Source organism: Equus asinus, chromosome 6, assembly GCF_041296235.1.
Source record: "Equus asinus isolate D_3611 breed Donkey chromosome 6, EquAss-T2T_v2, whole genome shotgun sequence".
Taxonomy (NCBI): Eukaryota; Metazoa; Chordata; class Mammalia; order Perissodactyla; family Equidae; genus Equus; species Equus asinus.
Window position 1 is genome coordinate 43,061,235 of NC_091795.1, and position 19,164 is coordinate 43,080,398.

The following is a 19,164-nucleotide window of genomic DNA, read 5'->3' on the forward strand; positions in this document are numbered from 1 at the left end:
ATGTAATTAAAAATATCCGATTTTACTGGTAATCCAAAATAGAGCAATGTCTTCCCCAACACAAGAGCATCAAAAATATTAATTAAAATTAGAGGATTATACTTTTAACTCATCTGATTGCCGAAGATTTTTTTAAAACCTTAACAATATTCAGTGTGGGGGAAGGGAGATGAGAATTGGAAACTGAAGCGTAATTGGTGGGAGTGTAAGTTGGCTCAACATATTGGGAAGATGAATATAGTAAATATATAAAAACTTATAAAAATGTGTACCATTTGACCCAGTAATTTTCATTCTAGGAATTTACGTCAAGGAGAAAAATCCCTTAATTGCCCAAAGAAAAATGTGTAAAGATATTCATTTCAGGATTGTTTATAATATTTTGAAAATGACCAAGTGTCGATCAGTTTAGGTTATATAAACTAAAATATGTCCATTCATTGACATATTATGCAGAAGTTTAAAGGTTGCTGTGTGTTTATGGGTTTAATATTGTGAAAAAAATCTCTAACCACTTTAATAAAGCACTTATAAAGCTGCTTATGTAGCATTATTTACATTATTTACAAGACATGAAAGCAACCTAAGTGTCCATTGATGAATGATGAGTGAATGGATAAAGAAAATGTGGTATCTATATACAGTAGCATATTACTCAGCCACAAAAAGAAGGAAATCTTGCCATTCGCACCAACGTGAGTGGACCTTGAGGGCATTACACTAAGTGAAATAAATCAGACAGAGCAAGACAAATACCATATGATGTCACTTACACGTGGAATCTAAAAACACAAAACAAAGAAAAAAATCTCCCAAACCTAAACTCAGATACAGAGAACAGATTGGTGTTTGGCAAGGGGGTGGGGGGTGAGAGAAATGGGTGAAGGGGGTCAAAAGGTACAAACTTCCAGTTATAAAATAAATGTCGGGGGATGTAACGTGCAACATAGTGACTATAGTTAATAATACTGTGTTGTATACTTGAAAGCTGCTAAGAGAAATCTTAAAAGTGCTTATCGCAAGAAAAAAAATTTTGTAACTATGTGTGGTGATGGATGTTAACTAGATTCATTGTGTAATCATTTTGCAATCTACACAAATATCAAATCATTTTATTGTACACCTGAAATTGATATAAAGGTATACATCAATTATATCTCAGTTTTTTAAAAATGCTGTTTATGTAGTATGGTTCCATTTATTTACTGTTTTATATAATATATAAATATAATATATAATTACATATTACATATAATTATATGTTATATATATATTTACATACATATATGTATGCTTAGAGAGATTACTGAAAAGATTTTTAGTGTTTGTCTCTGGGGATGAGATTTTTGCATAAAACCCACTTTTTTCCTTATGTATTCTATATTGCTTAATTTTTCTATATGGGTCAGTACTTTCTTTATAGTCAAAAAAATATCTTAATGCCACTCTAATTTAAAACACGCAGAAGACAAGCAGCGCCGACAATTGCTCTGACAGCCGACGAGATTCCTGAGTGTTGATTCCCACTGAGCAGCAGTCAGTTCTGCCTTTGTGGGACATGGTCTTGCTAAGGAGACAGGGATGTCCTCGAGTCAGATTTCGGGGATCCAAGAGGGAAATAGTGAAGAAGCTTCCGCGTTGAAGAAGGGGGTGCTAACTGTTAGAGTCAGCTGGGAAGCTTTTAAAACTCCTGTAGCCCAGGCTGCACCACCGTCCACTGAAGTGGGCAACTCTGAACTCTGAGGTGGGCCCAGGCGTCAGCATTGTTAAAGCTCCCAGGTGATTCCAGTGTGCAGCCAGGGTTGAGAACCACTGGACCAGACGGGAAGTTGGAACCCTGTTTGGGAAGGAGCTCTGTCTGGTCCACAAGGTTCTAGGGTTGTCTTAGCCCTGATCCGAGGGCTTGTTGGGGTGGAGGAAGGTGGGGGTTGGGGGACCAAGACAGGGAACATTTTGAAATAGGCTAGAAGGGCGGCAAGGCCCGGGTTATGTTACGGAGATTTAGGTTTAAACTGAATCCTACAGATGGAAGGGGCAACCTGCGTGTGTGGCTGTGCATGCAGGTGCATGTTTTTCCCACAAGAAGTTCTATTTTTGTTCTTTTTAGGGTTACAGAACAGGCTACACGTACCGCTACCCCTTTGTTCAAGAGAAAACCAAACACAAAAGTGAGGTGGAGATTCCAGCCACGGTGACCGCCTTCGTGTTTGAGGAGGACGGTGCCCCGGTGCCCGCCCTGCGGCAGCACGCCCAGAAGCAGCAAAAGGAGAAGACCCGCTGGCTCAACACACCCAACACCTACCTGCGGGTCAACGTGGCTGACGAGGTCCAGAGGAGCATGGGCACCCCCCGGCCCAAGACCACAGTAAGGAGGGCAGAGGGGAGGGAGGGTGCCCGGCTATATTCATGGGTTAAGCACTTCACAAGGGGAACAGAACAAACCTCCCCTGGGCCTGCATTCATGCAGTTTCCCCTTAGGGCTTCCTATTGGGTGTCTGGGATCAGCTGCTTATGCCCATGGAGCTTCTGATCACCTGTTTCTTGCACCTCTGTGCTGAGTTTTGGGGTCCAGAGGGTGGCTGGACCAGGTCACTCCCACCAGCATGAAAGGCAGGAGCAATTGATTTCTGCTTCTTGCTCCCACATCCAGAGGGGCCTTCTGGGAAGTTCAGGGGATGGGCATCCTACATTGGAACTGCATGTCTGATGCAAACCCAGGAGGCGGATGGGATATTCATTTCTGTTAAGTTGTCCTCTCCACCTGTCTCTCTCTCACACACAAACCCTGACTCTTATTTTTTCATTAACATTAAAGTAGCTGGCAGCCAAATAGACTAGCTCTTCTTAAAACAAAATAATGAAGCCCTGAAAATTCACATCAACGAGCCATCTAATACTGAAGCTCAAGTGGCTGCGTGTCTGTCAAAGCTGGTTACCAAGGTTCTGACCTCTACTCTGAAGTGCTCTTTATGGGTCTCGACCTGGGGCCTTCTCTGGCAGCTGGGTCACTTGTTGCCCTTCTCCGTTCTGGGAGACAGGCATCAAAGAGGCCTCAGAGGAAAGAACAGATGTGGAGAGGCTTGCTGACCTTCCATGTAGGCTGGTCAGCTCAGATCTCATGGGGTGGACCACTGGGGAGGACACATGGGCCTTATTCTTTTGCCTTGCCCGCCTGGCCTTGTGTGTGTTCAGTGGATGAAGGCTGATGAAGTGGAGAAATCCAGCAGCGGCATGCCCATCCGGATCGAAAACCCAAACCAATTTGTGCCTCTCTATACCGACCCCCAGGAAGTGCTGGACATGCGGAACAAGGTAAGGGGGTAGTTAATTCTCTCTCTGTCTCTCCTCCCTCAAGGGCCGGGGGGTGGGGTCTCCAGGATACACTTGACTTACCAACATCCCAGATGCCTCTTATCGGAAAGAAACTACCATTAATTGGCCATATTCCGGTTACTATACTTCCCGCTGTACTTCTGTAGTCCTGTATAACCCTCCTACCTAGAGAGGTGCTGCCTTAGACAAGACTTGACCACAAGCAGAGTTTTTACAAATTTTATGCTATTTTTTTGGCCTATTTTCAAGATTTCAAAATTGTTTGCATTTATTTCTCTCTTTTTGCTTTACAGTTTACTCCCTGTGTTTATAATGTTACTTTAAAAGCTTAGGTTGTAGCCAACCACCTCCAATAGGTCAGAGATGCTCACAGAGCAGCGTTTCAGTGTGTGATCCAAGGACCCTCTGAAGTGCTTGTTCAACATGCAGATTCCTGGGGTTACCGTCCATCCCTCCCCCCAAGAGATTCAGATTCAATAGGTGTGGGGTGGCCCCAGGAATCTGTATTTTAAACAAATTCCTCAGGGGCTTTTTAGGAATATTAAAATTTGAGAATCTCCCTTAAGGATCTACTATGCCTCGTTTCACTCTTCACCTCTTTTAATTACCTTCTCAGAATTAATGAGAATCTGATGTTTTACATAAACTCCTCATTTACTCTGAAACAGACATGGAGACTGTCTCAGAGTGGATGTACCGTGTTAGGAGTAGAGGAGACAAGCTCCCCCACCATGGAGGACCTTTTTATACCCAGGTCACAGACCACACTGGACACCAGTATGCCCTGGGCATGCCACCTCCCAAACTCCATACTTTGACACTGAACAGCTAGCTCACTCTTCCACTCCCTTTCCATGCAGATTCGAGAACAAAATCGACAAGATGTGAAGTCAGCAGGGCCTCAGTCCCAGCTCCTGGCGAGCGTTATTGCTGAGAAGAGCCGAAGTCCGGTACAGCAGGAGCTGCCCCTGTCTGGAGGGGAAACATGTTTGCCTTCTGGGTCTTCAGTGCCCGGGACTGGGCAGCAGGACCCCTGAGTCCTCATGCCCACCTTCCCCTGTGATCTTGGGTGCTGGTGCTTTTGCTGCAAAACGGATGCTGTGAGGACCGGGCACAGTGTCTAATCATCCGCTCTGGGCGCTGGGCCGGGGAGCTGCAGCCCAGCCTGCCCAGGGGAGTGATGCCGACTTGCGTGCTTTTCCCCATGAAACTCCACTCTACCCCCTATTAGTATCCTGCAAAGTGGGGATCACAGGAGTATGGCGGGCAGCTCCCAGCTGCTCCAGGCCTGCCCGTCCTGAGCATTTCTGGCCTCTGTGCATGGATATGGCATCATCAGGCCATAGCTTTGGGAAGATGCTCGTGTGCTCTCAGAGAGGAGGCATGTATATAAGGACTAGTGCTCCTACAGGATGGGAAGGGGCGGTTAGTTGCCCATGTAAACCCGAATAGAGTTAGAAAGTATGAAGTCGCTGTTTCCATGCTTTAGATAGAACAGTTTGTCTAGTGCTTAGCAAAAGGGGTGAAGATCAGAATTCTGGCTTATGTTGGAAATCATTGCTGCTCATTGCGAAGTAGCAATGGGCATGGCATCTTCCTTAGCAGTAAGAAGGGGAGAAATACAGGAACCATTCCTGTCTTCAGAGCAAATTGAGGTGATGTAATGATTTCAGATCAGGCTGTAGCCCACAAGGTCGGTGCACATTGGCAGGGAAAATGTGAAGGTTATGTCATCACACCTACCTCCACCCCACCTCAACTTAGCCAAGATGAGGAACACCAAATGTGCCACAGGGTCAAGGGTAGAAATACCCCATGATACTGGAAGAGGTGAGAGTTCAATACAATGAGCAAAATTGTTAAAAACTCTTATCATTTATACCAATTTATATCATTTGGAGTCCTTTTTCTTGGGATCCTGGCCTTGGACTCTCTTTTGAACCCCATGATTCCTTAAGGTAGACCCAGTGCTGCCCCTCTTTTGGAAGGAGCCCATGGGCCCATCGTCAGAAGACCTGACGGGCCAGGGAAAGATGGCCTGGAGTGCATGGTGCGGGCCTGGGGTTCACTTTCTTTGGTTCCTCCTCAGCTTCAGAGCGCTGCATTCTCAAAGGACTGTGGAGTCTGAATTTTAGTCCCTGTCTTGAGCCAGGGGGGTCAGAGGATTCCTGAGGCTTACACAAGGCCCAGCTTGTGAGCTCCCCAGAGCCAGGAGCTCCACAGAGGTGGTAAAATACAGTGATTTTGCCAGAGTCCCCACAGGGACCTGCAGTACAGGCGGGTTGAAGAACTGAGGTTCAGGACCTTGGCTCCCTTGTAATCTATGACTGTGTGCAAAACAGGACTAACAGTCTGGACTGAGAACATGAAGCCACTGTGTGTCTTGCATATGACTTACTGCTGTGTGCTGTGGCTTGTGCTGCTGTTGGGGGATGGGGAGGGGCATGGTGGGGATGGCTGGCATGGAGCTGGTTGAGCCAATGCTTTGCTTGCTGGGTTTTGGCTGACTGACTTTGGGCCGCTGACGGTATTTGCATAGTGATGGCTTGCAAATGTCCACAGGACGGATTGCAATAAAGGTGTGTCTTCCTTCTGCTTGGGAGCATCCTTTCATTTTATTTCTGGGGCAGAGGGTGGACCCCCTGCATTCATCCAGGCAGTTGCAAAGAATCTGGGTCTGGGGGTGAGGTAGTCACGGGGAGGAATGAACAACCCCTACCTGAGGCCTTGAGCTGTTTCCAAGGAGGGGCATGCCATGCTGTCCCTAGCAAGACCACTGGCAGCCACATGAGTCTGAAAGGAAGCTCGGGCCTGGGCCCCAACCACGGCGTTCAGGGAGCGACACACACTCTGTGGTTAACTTTCAGTCTACAGAGAGCCAACTGATGTCCAAGGGTGACGGGGATACCAAAGATGAGTCAGAGGAGACGGTGCCCAACCCCTTCAGCCAACTCACTGACCAGGAGCTGGAGGAGTACAGGAAAGAGGTGGAGAGGAAGAAACTAGAACTGGACGGTAAATAACCCAGGGGCACCAGTGCTTCAGGATCTCCAGGGTGGAGGGGAGGGCTCAGGGGCACCCAGAGAGGCTCAAAGCACCCAGCAACACTCACTCCTGGTCAGCAGCCCTGGGACCCATGTCTTCCCACCTGGCAGGGCCCTCCATCTACCCTCGGCTTGCTTTCGTTTTCAGTCTTCACTTGCTTCTCTCTCTCTCTTCTCTGTCATACCCGCAATTTGACCTTCCTGCCACACCACTAATAATATTCTTATCAGCATCATGCTATTAATCACAATAATGCCCCTTATTGCTCAGTGCCCAACAGTTACATGGTGCCGTCATGACCTCATCTAACCCTCTCACCTGGGTATAAAGGAGTTAATCCTTGTAGATTGCTTAGAATATTGTCTGTAAATATGGCTTAGGTCAGCAAACACCAGAAAAATGTTAGCTATAATAAAATAATAACTAAAATATAATAATATTATAATTAATCATCTGTCGGATCTGGTATAAACTTCATAGCCTGGCAATCAAAACTCTTCACCAGCTGACTCCTTTATGTCTTTTTCTTACTCCTTCTTTATTTTAGAATCTTCTTTCAAGGCCCTCTCTGTGTTGACTCCCAAATATTCATCCTCACAATGGCTTATATGCCCTTGTTCATGCTGGGTCCCTTTTGAGCATGGTTTCCCTTCCCTGCTAGCCTGATCCAAAGTTATCCACACTTCAGGTTCTGTCTCAAACGCCCCTCCAGCTAGGAAGCCCTCTCTGTCCCTCCCCACCTGCTCCATTGAGCTGTCCCTTCTTTTTGCTTCAAGAGCAGCTGAGCTCTGAGACACAGAATTCAGTGCTTGGTTTTGTCCACAGGCTAGGCTGTCATTCCCTCAGGGCAGGGTCTTCTCCCATGACCCCCTCCCCTCCCAGAGCCAGCCATCCTCCTAGGCACACAGCAGGCATTAGGAGAACCCTTACTGGCTTGCTTGGCGTTCTCATGTGCCAATCGAAAAAGTAGATGGAAAAATATGGTGCTTTTTATCCCTAGGGATTGTTCGACTGAACATGTGAATTAGAGAAATTAAATAACAAATGAGCTACATGCAAACAGATCACGGGCAGGAATTCTCCTGCAGTCTTGCCGTCCACATCAGAGGTGACATATTCCATCCGTGGATGTGTTTTGATGGAGGAAACAGAACCTGACTCTGACTCTTCCCTTTTGCCTCCCCTACGATGTAGCAGAAATTAAAAACAGGTTAGTGGAGGCAGCTAATTCCAGCCAGGAGAAATGAAGACCAAGTAGAAGAAAGCAGTTTTCTTTAATGCCCGCTCTCTCTGAGCCCCATCTCTCTTCTGCTTGGCCTCTATCCTGAGGTGGTTTTTCTGTATTTTCAGGAGAGAAGGGAACAGCCACGGAGGAGCCTGGCTCCCCTGTCAAGTCTGCACCTGCCTCTCCAGCACAGAGTCCGGCGAAGTCAGAGACGAAGAGCCCCGTGGTCTCTCCCTCCAAGTCTTTAGACGGTGAGTTGAGCTGAGCAGCCTGGAGGGAGGGAGGCGCATCCACAGGCTGAGAAAGAGGTCTGCGTGGAAGGTGGGCAGGTGTGCACACTACAGGGACCCTGCTTTCAACAGGTGTTGCCCCCCTACCTGAAAAGCTTTCCCTCTGCTATTTCTGAAATAGGTGTCACCAAATTTAAGCTTGCTTCGTTCACAAGCTGTCACAATACACCTTACAGCTTAAGCCTGGTCTAAGCAATGATGATTAAGTTAATGATTCACCCACAGCTTTCACACTTATGATTCAGACTAGGTTGGCTGATGGACCTTTCTAGATGCCCCAGCCCAGTGCTCAGACTTGCATGTGCATGGGGATCACCTAGGGATCTTGTGAAAGTGAAGATTCTGATGCAGTAGATCTGGGGTGGGACCTGAGACTGCATTTCCAGCAAGCTCCCAGTTGAGGCTGCTGATGTCATTCTCAACCTTGACTGCACATTGGAATCACCAGGGAGCTTTAAAAATCCTGATGCCTGTCTGGGTCCCACCCTCAGCAGTTCTGAGTTCAATGGTGGGGCGTGGGAGTGGGGAGAAGTGCAGGCTGGAGTTTTAAGATCTTTGCAGATGAATCTGCCATGTAGTCAGGTTGAGAACCACATCATTAGAAAGATGCTAGTTTAGAAAATTGAGGTCTAGGACCAAATGAACTGCCAACTAACAGTAACTCAACTGCTAGTTTTAGAAAATCAGACCATCTCAGTGCCTGAGTTTCCTTGTCTGTCAAATGGGGCTACTAATATTTTCCCCTTTTAAGGTTCTTATACGTATAAGGGAAGTTGTACATAAAAACATACTTTGAAAGAGTAAAAGCATGGTTTAAACGTAAGATCTGATTAGGCTTATGATTAATATGATTATGATTATATATATGGTAGATAGAAATACTATTATAGTCCATACAACCTAGATCATAAAAGTGTCTTTAATGAGCTCCTGGATTCTCTCCAGGACATGAGCCTTCCTGCCCTGGGTCCCCCGGAGCCCTCACTAGGGAGGGCTGTACCGCCATGCGGAGAGCGACAGCTTAGTAGCGTGTTAGAATCTTCTCCCTCCTGAGTAGAATGGCCACACATGTGGATGCTGCCGGACTCCCCCAAACCCTGACCTCCCTCCATAGGTGAATTGCTGCCTGAGTGCAGGCCCAGTAATGCCAGAGGAAACCCATCTGCTTGAGGCCAGAGCCCCAAGTGGATGTCCCCTGTCAGTACGTGTTCATTGTGTCTCATCGTGGTATTGTCAACCTGTCTCCACAATGTCTTCCTTTCTCTTCCCATTTGTGCCTTCATCCAAGGAGTTTCCTCCGATTCTGAATACTTGTCTCTGTAGTAAGTATAGACAGGCTGTTTACTAACTCACACCAACACTTGCAATGGGGGAGGGAGGACTTTTTCAAAGGAAATATATTTCTCCCCAATTTTTTCTTTTGCAACTCACAACCCTGCCTTTGGGAGGTTTCCTGGCTATAAAATTCATGACCAATTCCCATGTGCTCTGGATGGACTAGGCTTCCCTGTAGAATATACGCATAGGACACACTCATGCACAAACACACACCCATGCTCACTCGGGGCATGCCACCCAGAAGCAACAAGTCCCCACAGTGAATGGGCAGTGGGGCCAGCTCCTGGGCATTGCCTGTGGTGGAGTGCTTATGGCCCTCAGGAGCACACTACATCCCTGTGCCTAGTGCACGGGCTCCTCTGAGGAGCCCACGACCTCTTCTAGGCCTGTGGGCCAGAGCCTGAATGGCTTTGGGAACCAACTGCCTTATAGGGATGCAGAGAGCACCCAGTCTGACTGGTCTTCAGCATCCCTCAGCACATGAAGCTGCAGGCGGGAGAAGAGTGGGACAAGGGGTGACAATTCCATTTCAGCTCCCAAGAGCCCCTTGGAGTGACCTCTGCAGCTCAGCGGGACAGAGGGCAGGAGGAGGGGTGTATGATGGCTGGGGTAACTGCTTACCCACCACCTGACATCGTTCCCACTGCAGCAGGATTCCTGCTTCTCTGTGGTCCAGATCTGTGCTCCTGTGGAGGGGCACACCATGGTTGAGTTGTTAGAAGAGTGAAGGTCTTCCCTGAAGACTCTTCCTGTAACGCAGACAGAGCTGGGGAGCATGGGCCTCCTTGGAGCAGATCCCGCGTGATGAGGCACAAGTTGTGCCTTGGGTGCCTGGGGTGACCAGTGTGAAATGGAGCTGGGTGGCCTTGGCCAGGTTGTCCCATGGCTTACCCAGCTTCTCTGGGCATTCAGGGCTGAGCCTCTGAGCAGAATCTGCATTTTCACATTGCGATTTCGCTCACCCATTGGATCAGAGATGGCTTCTTTCATTGTTTGTCATCCTGCTCTCAAGTCCTCTTGTGCTGAGTCACTTCCTTGTCACTCCTCATCTGTCTCCCTGGCTCCTACCCCATCAACCTCTCTAAAGGAGAGTCTTTCAAATCCTCTTCCTTGACATTTGGCCATCCCTGTCATTGCCTTCTCTTTAATTAGCTCCTGACTGTCTCTGCCCTTGCTGACTCCATCCCCCAGTGACCCTGCAGGAGCACTGGCTATGCCTGCAAAGAAATAGCCCTGCACTCAACATCAGACGATCAGCTTTGTCACTTACTAATGTAGCCATCTCAAATAAGTCACTTAAAACACCGCAGAATTGGGGAATAACATGAATCCTTGCCCTTCCTAACTCACAGCATTATTATCAGGATAAAATGAGCTAATGAATATAAAAGGAACTTCTAATGTGCTTACATAAATTAGTTGTCATCATGTGCTGTGTTCTCGGGATTGTGAGAGAGAATGCTCTGCTCGCTGTTTTAAGCCACTAAGTTTTGGGGTGGTTTGTTATACAGCAATAGATAATGATTAAATCATGGTGCATAATAAGACCTGGTTTTATGGAAATTAGCTCTTCTGTGGGTTGACTGGGCTCAGGTGGATGGTTCTTCTGCTCTACCGATGTCAGCTGTGGCTGCAGTGATCTTGGAGCTTGGCTAAACTGGAACTCCAAGATGGCACATTCACATGTCAGGTGCCTTGTCAGGGGCAGCTGGAAGGCAGGGCTCAGCTGAGACACTGGAATGTCTGGGTCTTCTCTCTCTTTGTCTTTCTGTCTTGTCTCTCTCTCTCCATGTGTTCGTAGGGCTTCTCCATGTGTGTTTCCATCAGGGAAGTCAGAGTTTATACATGGCGGCTCAGGGCTCCCCAAACTATAAAAGGAGAAGCTGCTAGGTCTTCTTAAGTCTTCCCCCTGATGCTGGCTCAGTGGCGATTCCTCTACATTCTGTTGGTTACTGTGAGCCACAGGACCAGCCCAGATTCAGTATGTTTGGGGAGACCACACCCAAGTATGGGCTGTTAAAAAGAAAAGATAAATGACACATGCAAGTGTGAAATGAATGTATTGGCACTAGGTTTAGAGGAAGGCAAGATCATTGTCAAATGTCAAAGGAGGCTTGAGCCAGACCTTGGGGAGATACATACTCAGACTAGCGGATAGGAGTAGAGTAGGCTGTCCAGGGATGGTGGCCAGGAAGCTGGGGGAGTGGTCGTTTCTGGAGGGGGACATTGGAGGACTGAGAGGCAAGTGGTTGGAGGCTGAGGGGTAGTGAGAAATCAAGTCTGAGAGGTACAGTGTCCAAACAAACTCTGCACCTCCCTACAGAAGCACCTCCTTCCTCCTCCAGCCTCTGCAAACCTTTCAGCCCTTTGTCTCCCAACCCACAGAGGTCTGGATGTGGACCTTGGCTGCCAAGTCCATTGTTGCTCCAAATCACCAACCCTCCTAATTCCCTCTCTCCCAGCTTCCTGGCCACCATCCTTGGACAGAGGCCCCCATTTTCTAGGCTTGCCCCACTCCACCCACCCCCACACCTCTTCCTTACTCCCAGAGCTCCAAGTGCCCCACCTGGGAGAGAAAGCCAGTGGTTCTTCTTAGAGGATGCTAAGAAGGTGAGTTCCCATCTGCCCCGAGCTCCTGGGGCCCTTCCCAGCCTGGTCTTCAAATAGCTGATGACCAGTTGAGAGCTCTGTGTGGTTCCAACCTTAACTCTCCTGGGTTATTCACAGAGGAGGGATCTGGAGCCCTCAGAACTGCTCCTTGATATTCTCCAGGAGACTAATAATTGTTTATTTCTGGAGCCCTGCCCCACCAGCCCTTCTCTTGGCCAATAGAACCCTCTAGTGTTCTCTGTCCCCTAGAGCTAAGGGAGTGGTGACCTCGATTTGGAACCTGGCTCCTCCAAGACCTATTGTATCTTCACTTGCTGCTACTCCCCCAAACAATTCCTAGTAGGGGAGCTCTCTCAGTCCATAGTGTGGGTATACCCCATGTGGCCCCATCTTCTGGATGTGAGAAGAACCGTAAGTGCCGCTCTCCTAAACCAAGACATGGACCTAGGGCTGAGGCTGTAGGTGAGGCTGACAGCAGGGCGGGTGTGGGTGAAGCACATGGATGAAGGGTGCTGTTGGAGTAAGGATACTCGTCACCCCCAGGGCAGGAGATGGCACCTGGACAGAGGTGGGAGCCCCTCTTATCCACACTGGTGTTCATGGAGCTAGAAAGCAAGTACCAAAATCTTCCTAGAGGGTCAGCCTAGAGAAAGAAACACATCCTAGTGGGCCATCCAGATGAGGGGTCTGCAGTGAGGGACTGAGGTGGCAGAACCATGGGGTGTACCCATGGGAGCCCTGGAGACTGAGAGTGAGGATGGGAGAATAGGTACAAAGATAAAGGCCAGGACTGGGGACTGCTATTTGTTTACATGGCTGGGTCCAGTTCAGCTCTGAAGGCTCAGGCTGGGACAAAGAAGAAAGAAGTTGGAGGTGTGGTGTTAGCTCGTAGACTCGTTGGCTCGTAGGCTTGTTGGCTTAGACTAACACCAGTCACACGTTCTTTTGTTTGCTATGCCTTCAGCCATTCGTGGAGTCCACAGACATTTTTTGAGTACCTCCTATGAGCTAATTACGTAGATAATGAGGCATAGTCTTGCCCTAATTTATTCAGTTTTGAGAAGGAGATGGGCATAAAATAGAAGCCTGGTTGTTTTACGGTTGCTCTGATGGCAGTTTATCTAGTGGGGATGGGAAGGAAGGAGTGACAGATTCCACCTGGAAGCAGGGATGGGACCACGGAAGACTAAGGGAGAGGTAACACTTGAGCTGATTTATTGTATGACGTGAAGCTGGGGGACACAGACAGGAGAGAGAAGGGCCTTCCACACGCACAGAGGGAAAAGGCTGTGATGACAGGGAGGGGTCCAGGGACCAGAGGGTCATGCAGCCAAATAGCAGGGGAAGTGAGGAGAATGGACAGAGAGAAGGTTGTGTCTAGACTGGCTTGCTGCAGTACTGCCAGATGGCAGCCATGGGAATGCACGGTGGGAGGGGTCTGAGGGCTGTAGGAGTCAAGGGCGCTGGAGAACCTGGTAGTTGGATGATGACAGGATGTGGGCCAGACCACAGGAATGGGAGCCAGTGGCCAAGGTCTGTGGTACTAAGAGAGAGACAGCCCTCAGTGGTCATCTGGGCGAGGACTTTGACTTGCCCAGCCAATTTCAGAAGTTACGAAATACCTCGTTACCCAGAGTTTACCCAGAGAGTTAAACTAGCCCATTCTAGCTGACCCCAAATTTACCCCACTCTGTCCCATCCTCCATGTAAGCATACGTGTCCAGTCTTGACCCTGTCAAGAAGCCTAGCCTTTTCCTGAACCTTATTCTTCACCCACTCCTTCTGTATCATCAGTCTTGCTTTCCCCATTACTCACATTCCTGCGGAGCAGAGCATGTGGGGCTCCTCCATCTCACACTCGCACACCTCACACTCACACACACTCCTCTGGGTTTCACGTAGTGAAAAGAACACTGAGCTGGATGTCAGGAGACTGAGGTCTGCCCACTCTTTTGCTGTTTCCTCAGTTTTCGTGTCTGTAAAATGGGGAGGAGGTGAGCTGGATGATCTTTACGTTCCTTTGGGCTTTCTGAAGTCTGTGGTTGTACCATTTTCCCTCCTTCCAGCATTTCAAAGCTAGAGTCGAAGCACAGTGGGGTGAGAGTGAGAACGGGGAAAAAGGGTCACAGAAGGGTTTGATTTCTGGGGTCTGAACAGTTCTGGCCTTGAACATGGTGGCAATCTGAAAGGTGGAATAAAGACCTGAGGGGCCCAGTGGCTGCTAGAATGGGCCAACCAGGCATCTTCTCCTTTTGGTGAATCCTCGTATCTTGGAAACGCAGCATCTGTGTCCCTCTGGGAGTTCCATCCTCCCTCTGCCTTCCCCCTCTCTGCTGATGGGGAAGATAGTCTCCATATTTCCAAAATTTCCTCATTGGGGTAAGAAATGAAATGGGTATGAAAAAACATCATTTCCGTATTTTTATTAATGAAACTGAACCAGTTACAATTCTTAGATGCCTCCACTGAGTTGTACATGATACCGCTCTCCCCCTTCCTGCAGCCTCTGTCCTCATCTGTATCTGTCCCTCTGTTCTGGGCCTAGAAAAGCTCTGAACTGGGCCCTAGCTGAGCCCCTGCCATGTTTGGACATCATTACCTATTTACGTTTGTAGACAAGAGCCCAGAGTTGCTGACCTGCCAAGGGCTCCTCCCCAAGGCAGGCCTTGTGGAAGGGGGTGTAGAGTTTGGATGAGGACCCTGCCTACCCCTGCCTCCTACAGTGTCAGCCTGCCCCTCCCATCGCTCTACATTTACTTTATAGAATTGCCTAGAAATGGCTCTGGTAACCCCAGTTGGAAGCTCTCACCTGAATAAAATCTTATGGGTCGTGTCTTTTGATCTTTTTCTAGAAGGTGCTGAGAAGACAGACACAAGCAAAGCCACCACAGAACCTGAAACAACGCAGCCAGAAGAGGTGGTGGTGAACGGGAGGGAGGATGAGCAGACCGCAGAGGAAATTCTCAGCAAAGGCTTGAGCCAGATGACCACCACTGCCGACACGGATGTCGATACCTCTAAGGACAAAACCGAATCGGTCACCAGTGGCCCCATGTCCCCAGAGGGCTCACCTTCCAAGTCTCCCTCAAAGAAGAAAAAGAAATTCCGAACCCCATCCTTCCTGAAAAAGAGCAAAAAGAAGGAGAAAGTGGAGTCCTGATTCGTAGCACCCTTGGGCTCCCATCTGCATCCTCTCTCTCCTCCCCTCCCTTCTCCCATCTGTGTCCCTGGAAGCACAGGGCCAAGGAGGGATAGAATAGGACCCTGGATCACACTCTGAGGGGGAACTTAGAGATCGCCCGACCAACTCCTCATTTTACAGTTGCCCCAAAGACATCAGGTGACTTTCCCAAGGCCACACAGCTCGTTAGTGGCAGAGCCTGCACTAGAATTCAGGTCTCCTGGCTCCCAGTCCAGTGCTCTTTCCACTACACAACACTGCCTAGCTGTGGGCTGCCTTTGTGAGGATGCTGCCTGCTGATCTGAGCCGGTGGCAAGGAGGCCAGAGTGGGCCACAGGCTCTCACAGGCTCAGACTAAATCAGACAGGTCAAGGCTCCCCCTCAGCAAGGTCCTTTTCCTCACGGGAACCCAATCTCCTGCTGATGGAGCTGTCACTACGTTTAGAAATCTCTCTTCTCCTTTGCATAAGGTCCCTGTCCTGCTGCTCACAGTAACCAGACAAATTGACCCATCCCCTCCAACAGAAGTTAATCTTTGTTCCCAAGGGGTGATGGCTTAACTTGCACTTCCCCAACACTACCCCTGAGCTTTCTTCATGGAACCTCCTGAATGATGGCTGGAAGACTTGTAAGAGTTGGCAGACAGAAGGGCAAGCTGAGTCAGCCATAGAATTAGGGATAGTTTAATTAATGTAAGAAGCCAGGAACTTGACCCACTGGAATTGTGCATCTCAGATGCTTCAAAACCAAACTTAGCTTAGAAAAAGTTGTTTCGTGCTCAGGGCAGAAACTTGGGGAAATTTAGATCCTCTGTTAGCTTTGGGTTGTCCAAGGAGGATCAGAACAGCACAGAATATGCTCTGCCTTTCTAGCTTTGCATGATGAGCGGAGCAGTGCGGCTCTCCCTGGCTCACTCCTGTCCAGCAGTCAAGTGTTCCCTGACCTCCCTCACACCTGGAACCACTGGCTCACAGACTGGAACTGGCATCTTACCCTTGGCACCTTGACCTTGGCTCCTTTGGGTTCTGATTCAGTCACCATGGGTCCAGCAGAGGAGAATGAGATGAGCCCTTCAGGATTAATCCTCAGGATCAGCTATCAGAGAAATGCTTGGGTGTCCCTGGCCCTGTTCCTGTCCATCCTGGGTCCTGATATTAGCCACAGCTATTGTTTTAAATGCCAACACTGTCTTTGCAGATTCTTCCATGGGGCATTGATTAATGAGCATTGTTGGCTCCTAAAAACCCGACAATCCATTCACTTTAAAGCACAGTGTCTTCAAAGAATATTTTCCCTTCTTGTCCTAATTATTGTAAAAGTATTTTTGAAAGTTCTAGTCGTAGTTTTCCATTTTTGAGCACTTACTATATATACATATATATAGACACTGTGAAGGCTTTACAAGCACTATATCCTTTGACCCTCTCAACAATCCTGTGATGTGGGTAAGATTATTCCCAATTTCTGGGTACGCAGACTGAGCCCCCAAAAGATAATTGACTTGTTCCAGGTGACTTGGCTAGAAAGATCCAGAGTCTGGATTTGAACCCAGGTCAGTCCAAGTCTGGAGCCTTTGCTCTTAACAGCCAGGATGATCAGAAAACTTTAATTGTCAAGGGTGATTGACAAGGACCCATGTCTGTGACTGGCCTCCGCTATGTAATGTTAGCACTTGAAATGAAGGTAGGAAACTACCTGTGTTCTGCCCCAATCAGTGCACATTAAGTTCCTGGTTATCATGGACTGTGGCGAGGCCAGTGTGGACCTCTGACAAAAGAGAGGCAAGAGCCTTTTGGTTGGGACGGGAAATATGATCCATAGTTGGGCTATTTCTTGAGAAGGAAGGAAACTGACATATAACTAAGGAAAACCCCATACTGTGTGTCTATGATGCAGATTCCTAACCACTACCCCAGGCCCCCTCTGTCTGTTCTGCTTTCTGATAGACAACCCAACGGTTAGGGGCACTGATGCCCCAGAAAAGTCTGTGATATTGGAAATGCCTTTAAAAGCCAATCCTTTGATGCCTTCTTTTAAAAAATAGATTTCACATTCATTCATTCATCCCTTCACAATATTTGTAAAGCACTCACTAAGCGTCAGACATTGTGCTGACTTTAAAAGAAAACAGTTCTTGTGACTAGAATAATCAGCGGCAAGCAGCGTTAAGGGAAGGGTGGAGTGGACACAACCACTGATGCAGCTTTTTGTGTTTGAGTGGTCGCGTTTAGGGATCATGTTGATTGACTCTGCATCAACAAATTCCCTGTATTCCCTTTACAACAGTGAGGGCTTGTTTAGGTAAAAATGCCTGAGCCTTGCTGGAGCATTGTCCTTGGAATTTATGCCACGAATCTGCGTCCTATTTACCCGTTTGTTCATTCTTCGTGCATGCAAAAAACACGCATGAGCGTGGGTCATGGGCCAGGCTGGAGGGCAAGACATTCTAATATAGGAGGCATGTAGACGAGTTAGAAAATGGGCAAGTGTGCAGAGGCGGCATAGGGAAGCAATGATTTACTGTCTGTCAGGCCAGAGAAACCTTCCTGAAAGGAGTGATGGTTGAGTTAGGTATTTAAAACAAAGAGGAATTTTCCAGGAGAACAAAAGGGTTGGCAGGACATTTGTGAGGAGGGAAGAGCATGTGCAAAGGTGTGGAAGCGTGAGACTCCATGACACGTCCTCTTAGTAATTCAGTACCACCAGAGCATCAAGTGTAAGGCAGGGCGGGTCTACTTCACTGGTGGGCAGGGCTGGATCATAAAGAAACTTGTAGAAGGTGTGAAGGAGCTAGACTGTATCATGTTCAGGATTTGGAGCCACTGAGGGCTTGTGATCAGGGTAGAGTCATGATCAGAAAAACGTCTTCATTGGCACAGTGGAGAACGGCCTGGAGAGGAGCGGGCAGAAGGCATGGGAGGTCTCCACGTTTCTGAAACGTCACTACTAAAACGTGCTTGGTGGCCTTCCTTCCACTACATTTTCCTTTAGAGCAAATAGCTTCCAGCACGGAATTCATCTCCACAAAATTCTTTGGATAAGGCATCTTAAGAGAGATTTTCAACAATGACAGGGAACTGTTCGAAGAGTTAACGCTTAGTGCAGGTTCCAGTTCTGTTTAGTCTTGGGGTAGAATTGCTGAGAGAATTGTTGAGTCGTTCTGCCAGTTTCTTTCCTTGTTCGTGTAGGACGTGGGCTGCTTAGCTCCCGGCTTGGAGGCCTGGAGGCCATGCACTGAAGGCTGTTGAAGCAGAAGAGCAGTCCAAACAAAATCCTAGGCTTTTAGAGTGAGAGGAGGGGCGTTTTCTTTGGCTCTGGATAAAAGTTGGCTGAAAACTTAGGCCAATATCTGTCTGGAGAAAAAAATATATATGGAGAGCTCAGAATTGGTAGGCAATAGGTTCGTGTCTAGGAAAGCCACTGTGTTTGGATATGCCGCAGAAAAGGGATGAGAACATTTGAACCAATGTGCTGTGCTGTGGCGGCTGAGCTGGGAAGTGGGAAGGTTTTGAGGCTGTTCCCATGGGAAGAATCTGTGCACCCGTGGCTGGCACCCAGCTCTGGTGTGGGAGCACCATCCACACATGTGACCTTTCCTCACACTTTGCAAAAAGCACTGCCAAGAGACAACCCCCTAGTCCAGATCTGGGCTCCATAAGCGCATCCTAGCCTGCAGGTGACCCAGCAGGTGACCCAGATAACTGTCCTACGACAACCAGGTTATTTATGATGATAATAACTTCCCTCAACACTCCTGTAGCTAAAATTGGGTTCTCCCTCTGCAGACAGATAAGTGATTTTTAAAGGACTTGGGGGGATCTGGATGAGGAACCTGGTCCACTAAGAACCCCACTGGGAAGCCTTATACCTCTGATTTATGTACACTGAGCTTTGAATCCTGTTCCCTGTCTAGTACTGTGTCACCCACTCATGAATGTGGCGAGACAGAGAAGAGAAATGCTATAAAGCCACTCTGCTAGTTGCTGTGGATTTGAAAGGACCATTGGCCCAAGAGCCCAATTCACTTCTGAAAGTCTAAATGGCTAAAAAGAAGTTTGCATTTTTTCCATGCAGTTGTGCATAGGGCTAGATAGACACGCAGCTTACCATTGGCGTGTATGCCGTCTTTTGCAAAAGTGTGA

The 19,164-nt window shown here is 48.1% G+C and overlaps 1 protein-coding gene across 2 annotated transcripts in view; it reads left to right on the forward strand.

Annotated features, from left to right (window-relative positions):
- Positions 1-17,084, forward strand: part of ADD2 (adducin 2) — a 100,881-nt gene extending 83,797 nt beyond the window's left edge. For both annotated transcript variants that reach the window (XM_014836686.3, XM_070511984.1), the window contains exons 11-16: positions 2,108-2,365; positions 3,193-3,312; positions 4,194-4,283; positions 6,201-6,348; positions 7,729-7,854; positions 14,694-17,084. In XM_014836686.3, the coding sequence (XP_014692172.1) occupies positions 2,108-2,365; positions 3,193-3,312; positions 4,194-4,283; positions 6,201-6,348; positions 7,729-7,854; positions 14,694-15,001 (1,050 nt within the window). In that variant the 3' untranslated portion in view covers positions 15,002-17,084. The remainder of the gene's footprint in view (positions 1-2,107; positions 2,366-3,192; positions 3,313-4,193; positions 4,284-6,200; positions 6,349-7,728; positions 7,855-14,693) is intronic.
- Positions 17,085-19,164: the final 2,080 nt, after the last annotated feature.